Source organism: Nelusetta ayraudi, unplaced genomic scaffold, assembly GCF_046127955.1.
Source record: "Nelusetta ayraudi isolate G7.1 ecotype Tasmania unplaced genomic scaffold, CSIRO-AGI_Nayr_v1 ptg000090l, whole genome shotgun sequence".
Lineage (NCBI taxonomy): Eukaryota > Metazoa > Chordata > Actinopteri > Tetraodontiformes > Monacanthidae > Nelusetta > Nelusetta ayraudi.
In genome coordinates this window covers 1,778,416-1,802,321 of record NW_027466140.1, presented here as the reverse complement: position 1 = coordinate 1,802,321, position 23,906 = coordinate 1,778,416, and the positions used below count along the sequence as shown (strand labels likewise).

General features: G+C 45.9%; 1 protein-coding gene across 1 annotated transcript in view; it reads right to left on the bottom strand.

Annotated features, from left to right (window-relative positions):
- Window positions 1–11,712, bottom strand: part of ahnak (AHNAK nucleoprotein) — a 29,536-nt gene extending 17,824 nt beyond the window's left edge. Inside the window, exons 1-6 of the mRNA XM_076046392.1 lie at window positions 11,461–11,712; window positions 4,505–4,568; window positions 2,865–2,914; window positions 2,575–2,731; window positions 2,215–2,441; window positions 11–1,922 (exon numbers count right to left, since the gene is read on the bottom strand). Of these exons, the coding sequence (XP_075902507.1) occupies window positions 11–1,922; window positions 2,215–2,441; window positions 2,575–2,731 (2,296 nt within the window). The 5' untranslated portion in view covers window positions 2,865–2,914; window positions 4,505–4,568; window positions 11,461–11,712. The remainder of the gene's footprint in view (window positions 1–10; window positions 1,923–2,214; window positions 2,442–2,574; window positions 2,732–2,864; window positions 2,915–4,504; window positions 4,569–11,460) is intronic.
- Window positions 11,713–23,906: the final 12,194 nt, after the last annotated feature.

The following is a 23,906-nucleotide window of genomic DNA, read 5'->3' as shown; positions in this document are numbered from 1 at the left end:
TCCACATCACCTTTTTTTTGTGGGCCGCTAACATGCAATTCCCTGTCACCTTTTACTGTCGGCCCTCTCAAATTAATGTCCACATCTGGCATAGTTAGTTTGGGTCCTGAAACTGTTGACACCTTGAAACTTGCATCTTTATTTTTTTCACTCAGACTATAAACATCAATCCCAGGGCCTTTGATTTCAACTTTTGGTGTTCTCTTACTGATGTCAGCCTTTGGATGACTGACATCAACAGCTGATTCAACTGAGGAACTTGTCAGTCCAAACTTTGGTAACCTCAGTTTTGGCATTTTTAATTCACCTTTGGCATCAATATCAGCTATAGCTTCTGATTCAGGGGCTCGTATGTCACCTGTCATTTTTGGAATTGAAGCACTGACATCACCCTCAATGTGAGAACCATTTAGGTTCACATCAATTTCTTTCTTCTTCATCCCCTTTATTGTTGGTATGTTGATTTTGGGCCCTTTCATATTTGTGGCAGAGGATTCACTGTCAAGCTCTGGGACTGCTATGTTTACATCTGGAGCACCTATACCAATACCAGGGAGCCTGAAATCAACCTCCTTGTCTTTGATACCTCTGCATGCTCCTTTAATTTCAATGTCAGATACGTTCACATCAGGTCCCTCAACCTTTACACTCTCCATTTTAATTTTTGGCATGACTAGTTTCCCATTTGGATCTTTCTTCTCCTTTTCAGGGAATTTACTGTCAACATTGAGAGCAATGACTTCCCCTGTGGTATTTGGAGGAGAAACTTCAATATCTCCCCCAATCGTAGTATTTTTCAGTTTGATGTCAACTTTTGGTTTTGTTTCTTTTATTGATGATATCTTGATATTGTGCCGCTTCATTGCTGCAACAGTTTCAGGGCCTTCAATATCAACACCTGATCTTATACTGTCTATATCTGGTGCTTTAAAACCTGCCGAAACATCCACATTATCTTTGGATTTTGGAGCTTTCATGTCTAAGTCAACATCAAGACCCTCCACATTTGAGCCTTTTAAGCTATAAGTTCCCACTTTAATTTTAGGCATTGCAAATCCACCCTTTGCTCCTTGAATATCAACCTCTTGAGGTGTCACTTGAACTTGAGGTTTATTCTTGCTTTCCCTTGTCAAAGTAATATCAGAGTCAGCTTTTGACATTGGCAACATAGAGGTAACGTTCACGTCATCCCCTAAAATTCCATCTGGTGCAGTATGATACTCTAAGGCAACATTGCCTTTGGTTACGGTAAATCCTCCTGTCCTGACATCTTTTGGTTCTGCATCAATATCCCTAGAGAGTATACCAAATCTGACATCTGGAATTTCAACATTTGCTTTCTCTACACCTTCTACATCTCTTGACATTTGCCTAATACCACCGTGTGTGCTGTCGCCGAGTGTGATGCTAGTTCCTGACACCTGAATGCTTCTACCTCTTCTCTCTCCACTCTTATCTAAACCCCCAATCTGAGGGACTTTGAATCGGGGATCCATACTCGTTTCACTCTCTCTTGTAATTGTTGTAGTACGAACACCCCCACTACCTTTCTGGGCTTCTGGCGAGATAACTTGTGGCCCAGTGTAAGAGAAATGACTTGAATCAAAAACATCCTTTTCTGGCTCCACTTTACCTGAAAGGTTTCCGTGTGGGATTCTGATACATGGAGAGCCTTCTCCTGATTCATACCTCAGCCCTCTTAACTCAGGGCTGGACAGTTCAAGTTGCTCACTTATGCCTCCAGGCACTTCCACAGTGTATGTGGTAATACGACGGGTGACGGTAGTTATTGTGCTGCCATCACTGCTTGTGCTGCTGTGCCTCTCTGTACGAACGTCGACTCCTTCGGCTAGGTCTTCAGACTTCAGCCTTGGTTTGATTTTTTTTGTGTATATTCTCTTGTAGTCTTCGTCATCACCACCCTGTCGATAGAGAGAGACACAAGACTGTATTAGTTCTATTATAGATTTTATCAGCTTACCCACAAATTCTGAAACTCCACTTTATCAAGGATCAGCATCAGATATTAAGCTCTTTGTTTATTGTTGAAGGTTGTATCTGCAGTGTATCCAGCTGTTTGATGAGCTGAGTGAGTGAGTGAGTGAGTGAGTGAGTGAGTGAGTGAGTGAGTGAGTGAGTCTGAGAAATCACAGCAATTACATTCCTAAACTTTTAAAGACTTTGGTTTCTAGACAACATTCACATAGAACTCACAAGGATGATATCAGGACTGGAACCTCCAAACCGAGCTTTTCCCTCCCATGTTAAGGTCCCCATTGGTGAACGGCATGGTGTGCTCAAAGGTGAGTAGCCTGGGGATTTGTCTCCTTTGTTCTGTAGTTTTAGTCCAACCTTATGGCGGTTTAGTGTCTTCAGTAGCTCAGCTGTTTCTTGTGGTGTCATGTTGTCAAAGTAGACAGTGGCACCGACAATCTGGTCACCTTTTAAATCAAAAAAATAAAACGATAGTCATTCAAAAGTCCGTCAAAGTGCTAAATGTAATTCATATTGTAAATTATGCAGAAAAATCTTAGTTTATAAACAATACTTTAGAATAACGAATGAATTTGCTACCTTCATACACTCTTCCAGATCGTGCTGCTGGTGACTCTCCTTTCACCTCTTTAACAAAGATTTCTCCTTCGCTTGTCTGTTCAATGGTCAGGCCAGTTTCGTCTGGACCCTTCCAGTCTGGGAAGAGTACTTCCCTGGTTTCTTCTTCATCAGCCATCTTCAAGTATAGCGTAAAAATAAAAGTTCAAGACAACTACAACCGTGGAACCAGCAAGACTTTACCATAGACTCACATGAACTTCGGTTTAATGTCTGACACTGATAAGTGTCTCCTCAACTTTATGACATACCTTGTTTTGGCTTTCCTTCAAAGTGAGATGGAAACTTTATTTTTGTGTTCCTGCAAAAATTGATATAATAATAACAGTAATTAAGATACAATCTTAACTGACAATGCAGCAATTTTGTCACATAGCAAAAGTAACATTTGAATGAAAGGCATGAATTAAGCATTGAGATTTTATGAGAAAATTTTCTGACCCCGTCCTGAACTTCACCACTAGATGGTGTTCAAGTCCCTTTGGAGAGATGCATGATCATCCTTTAAATAGCTAGACTGCACTATGCATTAGTACATATATACATTTCTAAATTCCATGTGGTCCACTCACTTGGTCAGTTGTTGTATCTTAATAAACACCTTTGCAAATTATCCACACAGATCTGTTGATACCACAGGTTGCTAAAGGTTCACCTTTTTAAAATAAGGAAACCCCCCCCCCAAGAAATTACAGAAACCCCAAAATCTAACCATGGTGTTTGTGGTCCCAAAACCCATGAAATTTAAATGTTTGTCATTCATTCAGATATTTGTTTGTTATTGAAACAAGAACTGTAGAAAAATACATTTTAAAAAATGGGAAAAAGTGAAAACATTCACCAGACTTTGCATTTTTAATTGTAAATAAATCAATCAGGTTACCCCCAACATACTGAGTGACATTTTTTCTCGAATTACTCTCCTCAGTCCATTTTTTAATGCATAATTACTTGTCATACTTGAAAGTATTTTTTTTCTTCCTACTCTGGCCTTGCTCTGTGTTGCTCGGTGTAAAGAAGTGACGGACAGAAGAGGAGATGGCAGAAAAACAACAAAAGCAAGTCGTTTGTGAAAGAGCCAGCGGGAGCGGCTAACTTCATCAAGGTCATATGATCGGATAAGCATTCTGTTCAAAGCAGATCCAAAATAACTAATCCTCTGTTTCGGGGATCACAAGACAGAGAACTACTGTGTGACTTGAAATTACAGTCAACTACTATATTCTCATACTTTGACTTTGTCTCTAAAACTGACAGTGGTGTGTCAAATTTGTCTTAAAAATCGAAGGGACAAGTAAAGAACACTCTGAAATAAATGAATAGTTATGGGAGGAGCCATGGCATTGATTGAGGACAAGGGGAAACAGCTGGGCTAACCTTGCCTGGCATGAGGCTTCTGCTGTGCATGGTAGCATGCAAACAAAAGGAACGTGGTTATAGCCACCTTAGTTGTCTGTTTTTTTTCTTGCGGGCATGCGAAACACATCGCACATGGCAATAGGTCTACGTGTATATTGCTTTCTTTTTTTATTTTCTAAGATGTTTCCCATAAAGTCCTGAGACACAAATTTTCAAAAGCAGCCAGCCACAAAGGGTTAAAACAGCACGAGCCCGGCAGGCATTTGACAAGGTTGTTTCATAAGAGGAGGGGGGGGGGACGTTTAAGCTAAGCAGGTGGTGTCTGGGGGAGGAAGAAGGGGTGCAAGGAGGAGGCACAGGAAGCAGAAGCATTCAAGTGTCAGGTTTCTATAAGGCAGCCTTTAACGGCAGAATGGCAGTGGCATGACCTTCCAGGTTCAAAGAAGGCCATGCAACAAACATTCCAACGTTTTGGAGTCTAGAAAAAGGGGACACTTGCTTAGCAACAAACTTGAGTTCTTTGGACGCTTACCTTGGATTGCTCAAGCAAAGCCAAGGACTTCAGTCTGATGCTTGTGTTTTTGAAATCTTGACTTCTGTGGACAGATGAAAAGAATGGGGTCAGAGAAGGTGAATGAATGGCAAGGTAAAAAAACAAAGAAAAAGTTTTCAGAAGAATTTTACATGCACAATTCACTTTGCATTGATAGCAGTGTCTCAGGAAGATCCTTAAACTGCCACGAACATCAAGAGTTCATTAGAACGACCTACGTTCCATTTAAAGCGTTAATCCTGTAACATCTCACCAAACCTTACAAATAAGAATGCTAAACCAAGTCATCCAACTACCCATATGGCACGATCCCAACGTTGGCAAATTAAAGGCTGATTGAACAGTTTGGATCTGTATTTATTTATTCATCATCGCTGCTTCAGTGCATTCAGTCAATCCTCAGCTTGTGCCTGCCAGGTTGTACTCGGATTATTGGTTCAGCCCACAGGCATATTGGGAAACAAAGCCTTCCCTTTGTCAGCACCAGTACAAACAGAACCCGACTTGATGTGTGTGCAGACGGGCATCTACCGGTGGGAACATGCCCCTCCGAAAAAATTCTTCAGAGACAGGCTCTGCAGCCCTGTCATTAATCTTTCCCTCTCAGGACCCCACACCCCTGACTTGTCTAAACCAAATTGCTCTTTGGTGTCTTGCCAAGTGACTGTGTTTATAAAACTGAATTACCTCTAAACAATATCATTTGGAATACCTGTGCTACACACTAAATACCACACAGACAAATGGAGCAACCGCCTAACTGGAGACAAGCCATTTATGTCTTTGTCCCTAAGAATTATTCTGGACTTTCACACTGATATAGATGCAGCACAGCCCGCATACACACCAGACAGTGCATGGGTTGCCATTGTGCTTGTGTAGGGTTGGACCACAGCAGCTGTTTACACTCCAGCCCGCGCATAGACATATTAATTAGTCTTATTATTAGCAGCGTCACAATTGGCCCATGATAGGGCGGTCAAAGGCAAGCATCACTCTTATGCAACATGTCAGAATTCTGCGTGGTGATAAGATGCCCAAAGCAAAATCAGACAAAAGAAATTACAAAACAAACAAACAAACTAAAGGACAACAGCAAACAAATTAAAGGTGCGATATTCAAGATAAGATAAAAGTTTGGCCAACACCTCGCTGAGACAATGCTTGTACAGGTACACACTCATTGAGACATGCATAGCGAGGTGACAGTGACTTGCTGTCAACGACAGAGAGACGAGACTGTGTGTGTGTGTGTGTGTGTGTGTGTGTGTGTGTGTGCTGAAGGGCGGGGCCACACCGCCTCGGCCCGTGTGGCTGATCACATTGCTTCGCCTCCGTGCAGCGGCTGAGTGCGCGGCCCCACCCAGGCCTCCAGTCACACACATTCCTTGATAGAGCTGTCAGGCCAGCTGGAAGGGAGCCCGGCCTCTCCCCGCAACTGACTAACTCCAAAGAAATGTCCCCTTTCTCTCTGACTCCGCCTCTTTTTGATGCCGCCCACCCCGCTCCCCTGGCAGAGTGCCTCCACCCCCCACCCCGCCAGGTCCTGCTCAAATAAACAAGAGCACGAAGAGTCGGGCGAGCATGTGAACACCGATGACACTTTATGGTCTAAATAATAAAATGGCTGCAGCTTTGGCAGCCTTCTGTGGCAAACAAGCAACTGCTTCCACCTCTTGCGTGCCTTCACGCTGCATTTCTGGTCAGTTTCTCATAGTTTGTTCATCACACCTGCTTGAAACTGATCAAAGTGACTCTGGTTAATTGTAAAATGTATATAATAATATATCTGCTGAGGATATAACAGAGGTAGGGTGACAATGACTAAAGCTCAGGGATAAATGAATCCGCAGCGCTAACAGAGTCATGGGATTTGATTACGACCCAATAAAAAAGGTCCTCAGCACAGCGAGGCAGAGAGTAGGATGAGAGCAGTGACCCAATCAGGAAAGTTATCAACACAGAATAGACTCCCTGTTCCTCCTGTCTCCATTGCGGCCTGCTGGCAAATGCAGCAGATGAAAGGCAGACAGAGCAGACTCCACTGCAGGCTCACTCCCCCTTCACAAAAATGCAGATAGCACTTGCAAGTGTGACACATATAAAAGGAATGCACATCAAAATAAATGGTTCTTTGCTGCTCTGTATAGTCCACATCGCCCTAAACCCAAACCACAAGGACTGAAGCATGCCCACTGACGCCAACTTGGCCTGCTGCTGATTAAAACTATTGTGACTCTGGCAGGAGTCACGCACAAAATGGAAAAAGTGAATAAAATCTGACTTTGAGATCACACACACGAGCTGTAGCTTCAAAACAAATCCTTGTCTCCATTGTGTGTGTGCCTGATGTGAATGACATTTCAGCTTCATGTTGACACAAAAGCAATAAAAAGAGGATTGTGTTCTAGATGTGAAGCAGACAGCTGGATGGCCAAATAGGGATTGTCGCAGTATGAATTTCAGATATTTTATTTGTTTTCCGAGCTGAGGAAATGTTTAAAGAACTTAAGCTGCACAGGGATGTGTTGCTGTTTTGGGGTTCCTAATCCCATGAGACTTTGCATGTAATTTTAGCAAAGCTAAAACACTTGACATTTTTCTAAATTAAAAAAAAAAAAAAAATCCCTGCAGCCAATGTTCTGTCATGAGACGCGGTCGCGTTGTAGCTCGGGGCTACGCACTTTTGTGTATCTAATAAAGTTTAAAATAAAATGATGAGAAACAGAGCTGCAAAATAACAAAGGCGGGGATGCAAATTTGGAACTGGAATAACTTGTTTTGCCGGGGGGGGGGGAGTGTGCGTTTACACAGTTGTGCTGCCAACAGGATCGAGAAAGCTCCGCAGACGTCCGTATACCAACTTTTCACTGTGCGCACCGCGCGATTGGCCGACTTTTTCCGAATTAGTCTTTGCCTTGCGCCCGCTTAATGGTTCTGTCAGGCCACCGCAGCTGCTGTTTGGACAAGAGCAAATGCCCGTCCATTCATAGAGCAGGAGACGCCGAGGTTAAGAGGTGGACTATACAGCAGAATGTGTACGTCTGTGTATGTATCTTTCGCTCTTCCTCTACATATGTATATATATATATATATATATATATATATATAAATATAGATATATATATAAATATATATATATATATATATATATATATATATGTATATATACATATATACATATATATATATATATATGTATATATACATACATATACGTACATATATATATATATATATATATATATATATATATGTATATATATATGTATATATATATATATATGTATATATATATATATATATATATATATATATATATATATATATATACATATATATATATATGCATACATGCCTTCCTTTACGCAACAATTTCACACACACGCAGCCAAAGTGATAAGACGTGTATTCATACTCAGCAGAGTGGGACAGCACTGGACTGTGATGAGTGGCCCCCCTTGAGTCTGTTGCACAAGATAAAGACTCAAACAGTGGTGAACGTGTCCCCGCTGCCCCCCGACACATATTTGCCGCCCTGACATACCGGCGGCTTCATTCCAAAACGGAGCTCCTCCGCAACAGATGCCACTCTTGGTGCGCGTGCGGCAACGTAATGGCACAAGCGGGGGAGGGATGGGGGGGGGGGGGGGGGGGGAGGAGGAGGAGGAGGACACAGCAGCGTTCACGGCTCGTTGTTTTGGCGGCGCGCTGACAGCTAAAACATTTCCACTGACATGGTAACAGTTGACTGCACTGCGCGTGTACGCTGAATGTCTTTAAAAGGAGTTATGCGGTGCCTCGAGTCCATCCAACCTCCCAATAGTGCTTTCCAACTGTAACATTCCAAACCAGCACCAGAATATATATATATATATATACTGTATACTGTATACATATATATATATATATATATATATATATATATATGTATATATATATATATATATATATATATATGTATATATATACATATATATATATATATATGTATATATATATATATATATATGTATATATATATATATATGTATACAGTATGTATATAATATATATATATATTAATATTATTTTATTTTTTACAGGGAGTGGCTGCAGGGCAGATTTTTATCCAAAGACTTTCTAAAATCACATGCTGCAGTACGAGAGGAGAGAGGAAAACAAAAACTTCCCTCACTGTAAACCCGTGTATTTACACAACCATTGTTTTATTTGCCCAGTTCCAGGGGTCGGGGGGTCAGAGTCTGTTTGGGGAAATTGAAAATTTGCCCTAGATGAAAATACAAGACAAACAGCAACAACAAAAAGAAACCCACTCCAGTTTCTTCACTACACCCGCCGCCTGCCTGTGCTGTGTGTGTGCGTCCACACTGTCCCTCCAAGTACCCCCCCCCCCCCCCCCCCAGATCCCCCCACTCCCCTTATCCACCCGCTCAACCAGCCCACGAGGAAGTGACAGCGGAAGTGCGCCGGAGAGGGGCTCCTTTCCGTTCGGCCGAAAGCCGCAAGCGACAGCGCCGCTCCGCTCTCATCGGCGGGTTGGCAACACTGTGCTTGCGCTGATTATCTTGACGCGGCCGGGCCGAGTCCCTCCGACAGCCACGGGGCTGTAGCGCCCCCTGAGGCCACTGACTGCGTTATGCAGTTTGTCAAAAGGGCGGCGGCAAGAGCGAGCAAAATTAACCAGCGACATCTTCCACATTTGTTTTTGGTTTTTTTTAATGACGTTGTTTCGGGAATTGATTGGCGTGGAAAAACGCAGCGCCGCCCTTGTGGTTGATCACTCGGCGGGGGTTCGAGGCCAACGGGTCACTGGCAGGGGGCGACAGAAGCTCCCGGCAAACACTTAAAAGATGCTGCAAGGGCCGTCAGAAACCAGTTAGGGGATCGACGCAGGTGACATAGGTTTTTGAATTTACGGCGTTTGTCTTAAAGTCGACGCCCTCGCTTCCAGCTAAACAAAGCTAGCTAGCAACTTTCTTTTGCTCGGCGTGTCGCAGGCGGAGAAAGGACGACGTGAGAAATGCCAGACGGTCACATCTGCGACACACGAGTTACGTGCGCATGGTTACAAGACGATGGTGTCGAGCCGCCCCCTCCTTCCCTCCCTCCGTCCCTCCCTCTCGGGTGTGGCAGTCAGGAGGAGTTAGTGGAGGACTCGCAGCTGCTCCAGAAAAAAAAAAAAAAGGAACTTCTAAAAGCTCGACAGCGACTGAAGCCTCCCGTCTGCTGCGGAGGTAAATCTACGTTTTACAACGCCGCCCCTCCCCACCCCCTCACCCCTCCCCCAGGGATGTGCGGCTATTGTTCTGCTGGCCGACCACACCTGGATGGAGGCCAGTCGGGCCTGGAACGTGCAGGCGGTGCGCGCGGGAGAAGGAGAAGAGGCGCCTCGCGACTTCCAGGGGGCCGACGGCACGTCTCACTCTGCGCTGCCCCGACGTGCGAAGCCTGAACTCCCTGCTCTCCGCGCCTCGGACCTGGTTTCAATTAGCTTGTCTTTCCAAACCGCTACATTCCATTACCCCCCCCCCTCCCGGCCCACCCCCTCACCTCCCGCCCCGCTTGCCCATCCCCCCCTTACTTACTCACTCCCTGACTTTCCTCTCTTGTCTTCCTTCTTCCCTCCCTCCCTCCGTCCGTCTGCACCACCCCTTCCTCCCTCGCTCCCTCCCTCCCTCCCTCCCTCTCTCGGCAACCACCCCGTCTACTGCGCACCCGGGGCGGGGAGCCTCAGGGCTGACAAGCCCAAGGTGAAACCCAAAGAAATCGTACACAACGTCAAAAGTCGCTTTAAACAAAAAGATGCACACAGAGAAAAAGAAGACACACAGTCACAGCCACATTCACAACTAAGCTGAGGTGATGAGCAATTTTCACACCCAAAACTTTTTTTTCCTCTTTTTTTTTGAGGGGGGGGGGGTTGGTCGGCAGGGAGGTGGGCGAAGAGGGGGGGAGGGGGTGGGGGGGCACGTTCCACTGAAATACTTCACAGAAAAGTTCCATATGTTTGTGGATAGGTGCGACTCGGCTGTTGGAGCAGTAAGGGTGTAAGTATGGGTGTGGACTTTGAAGGGTGTGCCGCTGGGGAGAGAAAGCGCAGCAAGAAGCAAGGGAGGGAGGGAAGAAGGGAGGGCTGGGGGGGGTGAAAGAGAGAAATCCACACCCAAGTCTGTTACTGTTGCCTCTTACTGGGAAGTCGTACCTTTACAGCTGGCGAAGATAAGACAAACAATTCAAGGTAGTCACCAAACTCTGCCAGCCAACTTTTTATTGGAGCCGCCCAGATAAAGCGGCCACCGCCGTAAAAAATAAATAAATAAATAAAGTTTGCCTCCTCTAGGACTTTTATCAGCATGGGGGCAAAGACGACCGTTCGAAAGCACAACAGTCAAATCATCGCAGAAATAATTTGCCTCACAGGTGCAGCTCAAGCCAGGCCAGCACACTCCCAAAACATGACTTGCGTCCTTGCCTGCACCTGGGATGACGACCTCGGTGAGAGGCTGAGAGGAAAAGTGAAGTGCGCAACAGTTTTGCGACTCCTCTGCATTCATGTGGCGAGTGCGGGTACACACCCACTTCTCACTGTCTGGCCTACCTTCACTCCGTCTTCAAAACTTCAACACTGAAAACACTCGCAACGGGGAATTCTTGAGAGCCAGAGGATTCAAACTCAGACAAAGAGGCAATAAAGTCGCTGGAGTCACTGCAGCGCAGCGCACATGGGCCATCGCCTGAGCGCTGCCACACCAGAGGAATGCCAGACGGGGTAACTTTGGTACTTTAAAACTTTTTTTTTACTCATCTGAAATTTTTTTAAAAAGCATTGCTAAAGACGAGGCACAGCAGGAAAGCACGCTTCAAAAACAGCAGCCAACAAAAGTATTATTCCAAAATAAAAGAAACATGGAAGAAAAGTGAAAGCCTCTTACCTCTGAGCATTCGCCTGCGCTCCTGAAGTCTCATACCAGCTTGAGCATCCTTGAAACGTGGCCTCTCCCCTTCTCCTCTGCACAAGGAACGCTGCTTCTTCCACTCACAACTCTGCAGTCTGAAAGGATTGTGTCACTCTTTCTGTTCCTTCAGCTACTGACTTTCCAGGGCGTTTTCTCCCTCCTCTCTCCCTCCCTCCTCTTCCCTGGGTTGATTTAAACTTTTTGCTTTTTTTTGCCGTTGTTTTTTGTTTTTTTTCCTTCCCGGCTCAGCGGCTGCTCCTCCGGGCTGTGAAGAGTGGTTGGCTGGAGAGCTGGGTAGGGCTCCTGCTTTGCAGAGGGAGGGGAATAATAGGGAGGGGCTGTCCACCCTGGGACCACCCACTACTTCGCATGGGCGGCTTCACTGACATGCAACGAGGAAAACTGACTTTAGCCACACGCACCAAAAAAAAAAAACATATACAAGCTGGGATAATGATTAAAAACGCTTGATTTATTGTGTAATGGTGGTTATTAAATCTTGAGGCCGCTATCAGCGCTTGTAAAGTTAAAGTGCACCACACTTCAGGCTGTCAAAGCGGACACCTCGCGGTGACAGGAGGGCAATTTTTGGCCACGTGATAAGGGCACAAATTTCCAGCGAGAATGAGGCAAAGTCGGAGTGACTTCAGCTTTTAGCTAAACGCTCTCTGCATTTCAGCAAACAGCCGCACGTTTTAAAAGTGAAAGAGAGCGTTTGACTTTGCCTTCAGTCGTTTTCAGCGGAGCGGACACACCTACACTCGCACGAGCCACTCAACAAGACCCATAAAGGTTGCCGCACCGTCGAAACACCGGGCCGTTTTACTTTTGCCAATCCGCCCGGACGAAGGGCAACGACTGTCTGCCGTGTCACAGTTTGAGAGCGTGGTTGACGGGGCAGCTGGCGCACCGCAAAATTAGTGTCTACGTGCATAGATGGGCACATGACATAGGTGTGGTATTACAGCAATCAGACTGGCGCTCGCTCAGACCTGTCATTAACCAAACAATGCAATCAGCCAGACAAAGTAATCATTTCACAAGAGTTGCTTTGATTGTATAAAAAAAAAACTACTGGTACCCAGTTAAAAAGAAATTATTTTGTCGTTGTTGTTGTTTTAATTACAAACTTTCATTCTTCCAATTTTTTTTTGTCGTTCGCAAAAGCTCAATTCAATCATGAATGGGCAACTTCGGCAGTGGCCTGTTGTTTACTGTCCCTCAGCAGGGCAACGCACTCCTCCTCGCAGTTCTTCATGTCACCACCAGAGTGTCGGAGTGTTTCTAGCCGTGCTTTTCTTCTTTTAATAAAATACTTTTCACTTCAAAAGATCCGCCAACGATCGAGCAACGGGGACAATAAACTGCGACATATGTGTGTCGCTTTCGCTTGGGTACGACAGAAAAAGCAGAAACAACAGGAGGAGGTGAGTCATATTGGGTGGGGCAGCAGAGAAATTAAGTCTGGGATTATAGTTAATATCTGGTCTGCAAAAATAAAACCTTAAAGGCTCATACAGGAAACAAAATAACAGTTCAATCATAACAGTTTTACTGGGCCTGTTTTATACCCATTTCAGTTGCCTTGTATGACTTGTATGACTTGCCTTGTATGACTGATTATCCAAAAACACTTTTTATTTAGCCCCCAGTTTCTTTCTCAAAACACCACGGGGTTTCAGATTACTGCCACAACGTGCTTTCAATCCTGTTGGATCTGCTGCGGGGCAATTGGGAGGCAGTCGATTGCTGCATCGCTGACCTGATTGGGCATTAGTGCCCTGTATGACATCACAAAGTGCTCATTTCCAAATGCAGACTCTCTAGTCGACACATTTTGTGGGACAAGGGGGAAAAAAATGATGGGCTTTTCCTCTTGTCTTTGCAGGATTATCGTGGACGTTGATTACGTTAGCTTGTCACAGGGTAAAGTTTGTTGCATGTTCAGTACGCTGCATCAATTTTAATGAGCCGGCACGTCACTTGGCTCAATGCCAGACTTTGAGTCAATCAATCATAGCGCAATTAGTTGTTTTTTTGCCTCTATATATCTATTTTTTACTCTTTTTCTAATCTTCACTCGTTTCAGTCTTTCCACAGGTCAGCTCCCCCTCATGGGGCAACCGCTAGTTTGGAGCCGTGCGTGCCAGTACGCGTCTCCTCTGATAGTAACCATGTAATACAGAGATTTCCTTTTTAAAGTGCGCACACACCGGGACTCGTCTCTTTCAGCATTCCTCCGTGTCCGCCAGGAGTCCCAGCCCTGCGCCTCGACACTGCGTCACACCCACTAGCAAAACAGCGAGCAGCATGAGAGGAGCAAAGCAAACAGCCAGCAAGTTCTGCGTGGCTTTGCGCTGATCGGCGAGGGTGTGGCCCGCCGACATGCATGTTTGCGCACATTGCTACTTGAATACTGCCACATTATGAAATAAGTCAGCCGGCCCTGATCTTCCCTGGGAAAGCAGGGTGCACCTCTCCCTCCGGAGGGGAGAAGACCCGGTGCGAGGAACACAGCGGAACGCTTCCCATCAAAGTTATAAGTTACAATTACACACTGAAGTCACTAAAAAAAAAAAGCTAACACCTGTGGTTATATTTGCTTAATAAATGTAAAATATGTTGTTTGCATGTAAATAAAGAGCGGGTTCTGCTTGTTGTGCCAACAGTGGCCCAGAATGTGGATCCGTTCACGGTTTCATTAATTTACACCGACGTCACAGCCTCTCCAAGACGTGAGATCAAGCGGAGCAAAGGAAAACAAGGATTAACAACGGCGCGGCTGTTTTTTACTTCCAATTTTTTTTTTTTTTTTGATGGAATTTGCCGATTGGAGAAAAAAAAATATTTGCAGAGTGATGTGGAAGTCACCTGCTTTCTGCAGCGCAGGCCATCCGCTGCACCAGTCTGCACGCAGTCAATCACATGATAGTCAGTTATGCGTAATACACACTGAATAAAGTACGTATTTTGATTCCTGCTGCCGAGCGCGAGGTGCACATTTTTTACACACTTTAAAAATGAGAATTGAGTGCACGATTAATACAGTGCACAAAAAGGAGAGAGGAAGAAAGGAATGTAAACACAAAAAAAACTCAACGCCTCTCAGGGTTCTGAAAGATTTCAAGACACGGGAGGAATGAGTAGGTGATTGAATTTTGCAACTGCGATGAGTGCAGACACTTTTCCATTGTTCACGTTATCTTTTTTTAAAGTTGGCCTCTCGCTCCGGGGTCGGGGGTCGGGGGTCGGGGGCGTAGGTTGAGCTTCTCGAAACGTGTTGCCTCACCGGTGGAAAAGATCAATACCCTCTTCGCGCAGAATTCACGGCTACTGCGGCTGTTTGCACAGCTCCATGCATGTTTGCCTTTTCTGCTCAGGGGCGTGGCTGTTGTTTTGTAATTTTTTTTTTGTGTGTGTGTGCCTTCGTCGGACGGCCTCTGCCCAGGGCAATTTGCTGCTTTGCGGACGGATGGCACTCTTGATGTATGTGTGCGTGCGCTTGTAAACAGCAGGCACCTCAGCGCCTCAACAACTTCTCGACAACGTTTCAAATGTTTACAGCCTCCTCACAGCTCTGTGACGAGCGCTCGCGCTGCCCCGAGCTCCTGTTTAGTGTCTGCAAGTTTGCGCCGCTGGACTCTCGCTGGAGAGATTGCTGGCTTGTAAAGAAAAGGTTTAAATAGAACTTTAAAGAATGTTGTTCACCCATTGTTTGTGTGTTTTTTTTAATGCCTTATGTGTGTTGAATCGCTCCCTGACTGCGGCGAGTCACTCGACTTGAATTCAAGGATATGTGGGAATGGGTGTGTTTCCCCGGTCCGAGGTGTGTCAGCCAGTGTGAACCAGCGAGCGCAGCTTGGCTCAGACTCACGGTGACTCACAGCCCCGACGACAATGAAAACAGGGAAGCTCAGTCTGTAAAGAGGAGGAAAATAGGAGGATTAGCTGGGGTTGGACGACTGTACGCGTGCGTGCGTGTGCGTGTGCGCGCGTGTCTATTTTGTGTCTATGATTAGTTTCTCCCGCAGGATGAAAGAAGTTAGGGGTGTAAAACTCCTGACTCGTGGAAGGCCAGAATTAGGGGTAGCCGACTCCACACCTGAATCCAACCCCCCCTCCCCCCTCCCACGTTTGTCAACATTTCAAAAAGATATTTGTGCAACTTTACCACTGACGAAAGAGGCCGGTGGCAGGGCGAGCCTTGGATATTGCGCAAACCGGTTCAATCCGACTCGAGGGCCGACACGAGAACATTTCAACAGAGTTTGAAGCCGAAGGAATTTCCATTTGCTTTGAAAGGAAGCTGACAGAGGAGGATCTGGTCGACAGCGCGATACTGTGGTACTCACAAAAAAAAAAAAGGTCAATTTATCAACGAAAATCCCCCCCCCCCCCCCCCCCCGGCGTTCAGCATCTGCTTTGCAAACGTTCCGAGTCAACGGGACGAATTCGATGTGATAAATTCATGTTGTCGCCGCACTTCTGCGAGATGAAGACGAACTTTAAGTCAAAGATCCTACAAACAGGCCGACGTTCACAACAGCGGGCGCATTCAAAGATTCCCGTCTCGATTGTTTCCTGTAATTGTGTCTCTGCTCTTAAAATTCTTTCGGCGGCACGGTTTGCATCTGGGAAGATCATTGTGAAGAGCAGACGAGTCGCCACACAGGCCGCATTGTGCGCCAGTAGAAGACGCCTTTGTGCCGCAGCCCTATTAGATTCTGCGCACAATGCAACATTGTCAATATTATGACAAGTGACTTTTAGCCAAACGGACACAAACACAGAGATAAACACTGCCGCTGCAGACGAAAGAAGTGGCACAGATTTAAAGAAAGCCACAAAGGAGCCGTACAAGAACACGCACTCTGCTGTCGTAATACAATTAGAATGCCGAAGTTCTTGCAGTTCGTACACTCGACATTATTACATTTAGGGGTTGTTTCAATCCCAAATTCAACTTTACTTGTAAAAGAGACTATTTCATCAAGCAACTAGATGGTAAGATAAAGGTAAATCTAATCAAAGAAACAAGGTAAATGCACAAGAAATGTAAGCAGCATTTTTGCTTGACAACGTCGCAGCTCAATGAATCCAAATGTTGAGCGAGAGATTAATGCTTTCACTATTAGGTTTCGTTTCATTAAAAAAAAAAAAAAAAAAAAAAAAAGGAACATCACATGTTTTGAATTAAAGTTTAAGCTGTGACGTCCGTCAAACGCATCAAGAACTGGATTAAATTATGTTTGACGCGATGAGGGGAAATCATTTGACCTTTCCGCCCTTCCACAGTATCAGTGGAAGAAGTCCAATCTGCAATTTGTAATAGTAGGCAACAATGGTGGCTGGTTTGACATGTTTCTCATGATGATAGGTCATTTGAGTGCAGTGAGATAAGGACCCTTCCCCCTCCACCCAACAAATCACACACACACACACACACACACACACACACACACACAGGATAGAGAGCTTGTTTTGCTTTTCTGATACTAAAGAACAGGATTCCAAAGACATTCAATCTGGACTAAAGCCACCCAATTTAGCGCACAAAGGCAAAAGCAAAAGCAAACACGCATTCCTCATTTGTAAAGTGAGACTTTATTTCATATTGGTCTTTTCTTCCAAATCAATGTCAGATTTTCTACCGACAAATTAAGAGTTCTACTTTTTAACCTACATTTCCAAGGAAGCCCCATGAGAGAAAAGTGAAATGCCAGACACTATTTACACTCAAACAAATACACGCAAGCTTCTGTTGTGAGACAAATAAATAAAAGTCGGCGTGAGTGAGCCACTCACTGTTCTCTTCAGAAGCGGAGGTGGTCACGGAGGGTTTGGACATTTTTCCCTCACCTTACGTGTTTTAGTAAATATGTGCTAATTTGGAATTTCATGCCATAAACATGTTTCCAACATGTCGAAACCAGGTCAATGGGAGGCAGAACACTGTGGAATGCTTAAACACCTGGGGCCCTTTTTTAGAAAGGCCTGTTTCCCTCTGCTGTTTCCCAAACCGTCAATTGTCCAAACCAGAAAAATGAAAAACTAATAATTTGGGGCTAAAAGGCAGAGTCGGTGAAAGTAAAAATTGTAAAAACTTTGGCAAATGATGGCAAAGTTGTGTCTGCGTGTGTGTGTGTGTGTGTGTGTGTGTGTGTGTGCGTGTGTCAAAAAATATGATTAATAACAATTGCACAAATCACCAAGGAAACGGCTAAATAAAGAATACAGCTTCCCTTTTTTTCTCTCTCTCCAACTGAACTTAAAAAGCACAAGCGTGATAAACAGTGGCCGGTCCGTTAAACATGTTAGGTGAGTGTTGGGCCGGTCACACAAAAGGTTGTTTTAATAACATACTAATTTCTACACAATCCAACATGAGTGTCATCACACACAAACACTTGAGTCAAATCGCAGCCCAGGTAGCGCGTTGGAGCGGCGAGGAACTCTTGCTTAACAAGTTAACGTCTCGCTTCTGATGTCTGCGCTTGTGCATGAGCGCACGCCGCTGCTATGTGCACTTGGCGGTGCAGCGGCAGGCGAAAAACACAGTGTGTGTCAGTCAGACGGCAGCCCGGGGCTCGACGAGAGAGGGGAGGAGTCAAGAGAGGGAGACAGGTACGTTCCCACAAGACACGAGAGCCGACCGGCTCCACGCTCCCAAGTTTGCTTTTGCGTTCGGAAAGAAAAACTCCACGACCCTCCAGTTCCCGGGGCCTTCGCAAACATGAGGATACGGATACGGTCCCTCGCTTGAGGGACTGCAAAAGGAACTGGGCTCTACTAGCCGCCATTGGGCGCATCGTGATCAGACATGAACAAGTTGCGCGTTTTTTTTTACAAGCGAGGGAGGTAACGAGCTCGTCTTTGTGACACACCAAACCAGTCGGGTATTATGAAATGGCCCCAGGAACAGTTTTTAAATCCACTGTTGGCATAAGAGCACTAAGGTGCACATGGTTGAGTTCGGAGTTGGACGCTCTAGGGAAAACATATTGACAAGCAAATATGTACAACGGCAAAATGAGGCGAAACAGACTTTGTATCGGGCAAAAGAGGGTTTTTTTCCCCCCAAAAAGCTTTCCACTACTGACTGCTGTCAACCCGCCAGAGCAACTGGCCAAAGCCGTATCTTCAAAACAAGTTACACAACCACTGGAGGACACACTGAGAGAACAATAAATTCCACAACAACTGAATGCTACTTTGGTTTGTGACGACATCACTGTCCTTTTTTATCTGCTGGATTTATTGCCCTGAACATAATAAAAGCCCATCACTTTTTCTTTTTTAACTCAAACACATATTTGGGAATTGTTTTTGACTACTGAAGTATTTGTATTAACATTCAGAAGCCTTTGCACATTTTTTCTTTTCTGATTTCCTCTTTGGAAGGAGCAACGAGATTTCTCATTTAATTTTCAGCTGGAATCAATTCACGGTTGAAACGATACAAATATGAATCATCCTGCCTGAGGGTCTCGTCATTTAAAACAAACACGGCCCGATTTCCTCCTCGCTGCTCGCGCACACCTTTCGCCGGAACGTCTCAGTCGAAGTGAGTTTCTCTTGAAGGGCTCGGCGATGAAAAAGCAAACAGCTTGGAAAATATGGGGCAAACTTCACACGTCCAACCGCTGTTGTGCTTCGGTGATTTAGCTCGTAGATAAGGGAGGACGGGCAGTCACTTCAGGGTTAAGCTTTTCTTCCTTCCAGAATTCCCCGACACGGGACCAGCAAACGGAGAAATTAAAGAAACATTGAAGGTCCGGTGTGAAAAATTCGTCTTGATTTATGATTTTTATGTGGGTAAAAGCTTAACATGCAATGCACATACTCGCAGTACAATAAAATAAATTTTGATTTTCCTACCCTTAGAGCGGTTCTCATGTGTATAAAAAATATACATAGAGCAATAAGGGTCTTGCTCCTAGTTAGTTGCTAACTTGCCATTTTTTAAGGAAGCTCGCCTGACAGTACGCTAGTTACGAAACACGTTGTAGACGCTTCATGAAACACCAGGCCTCATAAAAAAAAATTTGACACGCTGGACTATTAAGGAATCACCTGAATTTATGTCAGAAGTCACAGCAGTGAATTTATCAATGATTGTTGATTGATTGATTGATTTTTTTTTTTTTCTTCCACTAAATCATCATAGGCGTCGCCAATCTTTATATCCGTCACCATCACACGTAGCAATTTAGTGCTTATGTGAGTCAACACGCCCTGATGCCTCATCACAAGGAGGGCCTGAGGAAAACCGCTGAGAGCCGCCGCGTATCCAAGGAGATAGCACAAAGCACAAAGAAATCACAATCGGCTAACGAGATGTATGCAATATCATCACGCAAAGGTTCAGGTCACCGCGCCTGATATTTGCCATCGCCATGGTAACTCATCAGTGGAATTCCCCTCAGCGTGTACACAGAGAGAGAGAGAGAGCGGGGGGCGGGGGGGGGGCTGGGAGAAGCTGAGCTGTTCCTTTGCTGCGGAGAAGAGTGTAAAGGGAAAAAAGGGGAATGAGAGACAGACTGAATTGCGGTTTCCACTGCAAGTTGTGACTCACAAACACGAGGGAGGGATGGACTATTCTGGGATGTGGCTGCCATGGCGACATAATAAGCAAAAAGGGGGCAGGTACTCGCAGGCCGGTTTCCATAGCGATGTTCCTGTTTGTGATTGTGTGTATGGATAAAAAACATAAATAAATAAACAAAAATCACATGTCGCAAACAAACGAAAAAAAGGTTTTTGGCTCGGTTTCCGGGATTGTTTGCTGGAGACAATCGGAATCTCAGCGAGGCCTTGCGGTTCTCTGTCTGCACGTTCTGATCAGGCGGATGCGTGTGTGTGTTTTTTTTACGCAATCTTTCCTGTTCAGTGGGAAAAAAACCATTCGCCTGAAGGGATCAGCTGGCCACTCGGGCGTATCTCTTTCAACACATCAGGCCCCCACGATTTGAGCCAATCCACAAACAGACTAATCAATTTCTTCAGTGATCACAAGCTGCTCACTGTGTCTGCATTGACTGATCCCAGGGAGTGAGAGGAGTTGTGTCTCTCTCTGCTCACTCACTGTTGCCTCAACAGAAGCTCCGGAGCTGCGCATTCCTCTCATAGCAATAAATGTTCCAATCCTTAAACTGTCCTGGGGTGGGATGTAAACCCCAGGTTGCACCTCGAGCAAGTCAATACACGACCCAACGGATCAGTCCTTTCGTAACCGGGGATGAGGCAGCTGACGGCTCAGCTCCTCCGGGACTCAACCGCCTCGCATTCTGAGCGTCGAGCGTTTTTCAAACATCTTCGCCGGAACGATGTAGAATAACCCAAAACCGCTTCCAGAGTCTCAGCGGAATCAGGGGATCAGCCCGGACTCATGGCTGCGATCATACTTTCTGCACACGCCTCCTCACGCCATAGAGCGGTGGGGAATTCCTGAGTAACTACTAAAATGCTTTGGTATTTGGAATATGATTACGACGGTGATAAAAAATGTAGGTGTATTGATATTTCTCATTGAAAAAAAGGTTACTCCAATTCCCCGCAGCGCGCGATAGACGCCGCTTCAGTTCGACACCACCGGGGCCTTTTGCTCCACCTCCAGATTCTGGTAATATGAGCCGGAGGCAACTCTGGGGTTTCAAATCCACGATTGCAGGGGCTGCTTCCCTCTGCCGCACCTCTCCACTCTGTCCTCGTGTCATGCCCTTTTCTTCCTCCATTGCTCCAAAGCCTGCACCAGCCCATCAGTGCAAGCGGCGGCAGCGAGAGGAAACGTCTCTGTCCGTCTCTCTCTCTCTCTCTCTCTCTCTCTCTCTCTCTCTCTCTCTCTCTCCCTCTCTGTCTCCAGCAGCGCAGTTCGCCAGGCCGCCGACATGTCGACGCTGCTATGCGGCCGTGCCTGCTCGGCCACTGTGCCCTCGCATCTCATCTCTTCCCTGCCCTTTGTAGTTATTTCCCCTCGGCATGTTCCCCTTTGACCTCACTCATTCCATTCCGGTGCTAAATTACCCAAGTGAGTTTTTAGTGTCACCGTGGACCTCGCTGCAGCGTCCAAACACACGACCCGACATTCTTGTTTCCTCGTGAAAAAAAAGGGGGAAACAGAAAACGACAAAATGTTTGTAAGTGTGGTTCGCGACGCGAAGTTCAGATGCTTTTCATTCTTCATTCTTTCTTTTTTTCTTTGACACAACATTTTACGACGCGCCTTCTTTACAAGCCACCTAAAAACTTAAGTTGTCGTTGCTTGAATTCTAATTGAGCGCTGGCCGTCCCACCCCGAGGCGGTGCCTCTAATGAAAAGAGGGGACGGTAATGGCTGAAGTAGCCCCTCAAGTGCTGACTAAGGATCCATTATCCTGCCCCCATTCCTTTTGCTTTACTTAAGCGCATGTGCCTGCGTGCGTGCGTGCGTGCGTGAGTGCGCACGTGTGCATAAGCACTAGGGTTTCAGACAAGCCCAGCCCCAGAATGGAGCCAGGAGAAAACTGTGTAAACCAGCGTGGGCCGGGCCGTACGCACGGCGGCCCCAAAAGGTTGCCTCCGTCCCACCCGAACCATTGACTGACTGACTGCCTGACTGACTGACTGACTGACTGGCGCTCTTTGCTCGACTCTAAACGCGTCCGGGGGGGGGAAAGAAATATCTATTTAGGAACTCTGCGGCCAGAGATTACAGCCTTAAAAAGAGTCTGCACATTCTACCGTCTAATTATAAGCGTCTCACTCAGGCCGTCAAAACTTTTATTCTCCGGCAGCATCTGCAGCGACTGCAACGAGCTTCCCAGTGGATCCCCCCCCCCCACCCCCACCCCGGTGCTTTCACCTCGCTGTTCAAAGCCCCCCCCGCCCCCCCACCCAGCCGACCACCTCAGCTCTTTTCCAGATGTGTGTCCCGCGCTTCCCCCAAAACGCTCAGCACATGTTACGCGGGCTTCTCCAGGGGGGAGGCCGGCCGGCCCGGCAGCCACGCAAGGGACCGTGTCGGGGTGGAAACAATACAGCCCCTCTCTTTGTTCCTCCTTCACCAGTGCCTTCAAACAACACACATACACACACACACACACACACACACACACACACACACACCCCTTTCTCCCATGCATGAACGCAGCAACTGTCCGCAAAGCAAGGATGGAGGGTGAGAGAGGAAGGAAAAAGGGGCAAAGCGCACGCACGGCCAAGAGGAGAAAAAAAAAAGAGAGAGAGAGAAGGGAGAGGCTGGCAAGGCGAGCAGTAAAAATGTTGCTGTTGGCACCGCTTTGCATATTGTTTGGCAGACTGACTGCAGTCGAGCCGTTTTAACTCTCAAGTTACTAAACAAAAGTCGAGTCCTGCTTCAGAGCTTCACAGCCGTTCTAGCTCGCATTTGTCTTAAATACGTGACAACGCGAGAATGAGGCTTTCAGAACACCAGCCCTTATTGCAATGGAAGGGTTGGTCACGAGCGGCGCTTTAACTCAAGCGCCGCTCTCTGTGTGTCTGTGTGTGTGTGTGTACATGGAGTTATTTGCTCAAGTTACAGCCCTCTTCCACCACGATCCACAGGATGGGTGAGTCATTGGTTCAAGGACTTGAGCTCTATGCTGTTGTGGGAACATTTCCATTTTTTTTTTTATTTCCATGAGACCACAGAACAAACTGAACTGAAATGGCCTCCTGGATTTCAGCGCCACAGCGGAAGATGGTTGCACAAAAACTCGCCTGGCTGAGTCACCCATAGCAACTTCGGAAAAGTTTACACATGTAAGGCCAGGGTGACAAGATTCCTTCCCCACATGAATGCGATGTGTCAGAAAGACGAGGCCCACCCGAATCTTAACCTTGTGATCCGGGCTGATTTGACTGGGGGTTGGTTGTGAAAAACGTGTTACACAACTTTAAAGGGGGGGGGGGGGGGGGTGGTTTAGAGCCAAGAGCTGGGCGGTTCCAGGTATCCCTCTTTCCCCCTGCAGCTACTGCCTCCTATGACACTGACGTATATAGAAGACAAAGAGAATGGCTACAAGTAAGAAAAAAAAAATCTATAGGTGCAGGAATGCTACGAATAATCAGAAACAGGCTGACTGGCTGGGTGTGTCTGATAAATACTTTGTTGATATTCCACAGAAAACACTGTGCATTCTGTTGGGACAGGGTGTGGTTTGAGATTTTTACATGTGCTTTAAATGTTGGGACAATAGAAAAGGAGGATTTGCAATATATGAATGCACGCTAAAGTTGATGCAACATATATTGCTTTACTATTAAGGCTTTTCTCATTTTGTCACTTGAGTACAGTTGCGCATTTTGTAAAAGCGCCCAGTGTACCTTTGAGGTGGAAAAAAAAAAAGCAAGGTTCAATTAAGTTAATTACATTGGCCTTGATGATAACAGCTTAGCTCCTCTAACTGTACGTTCTTTCAGAG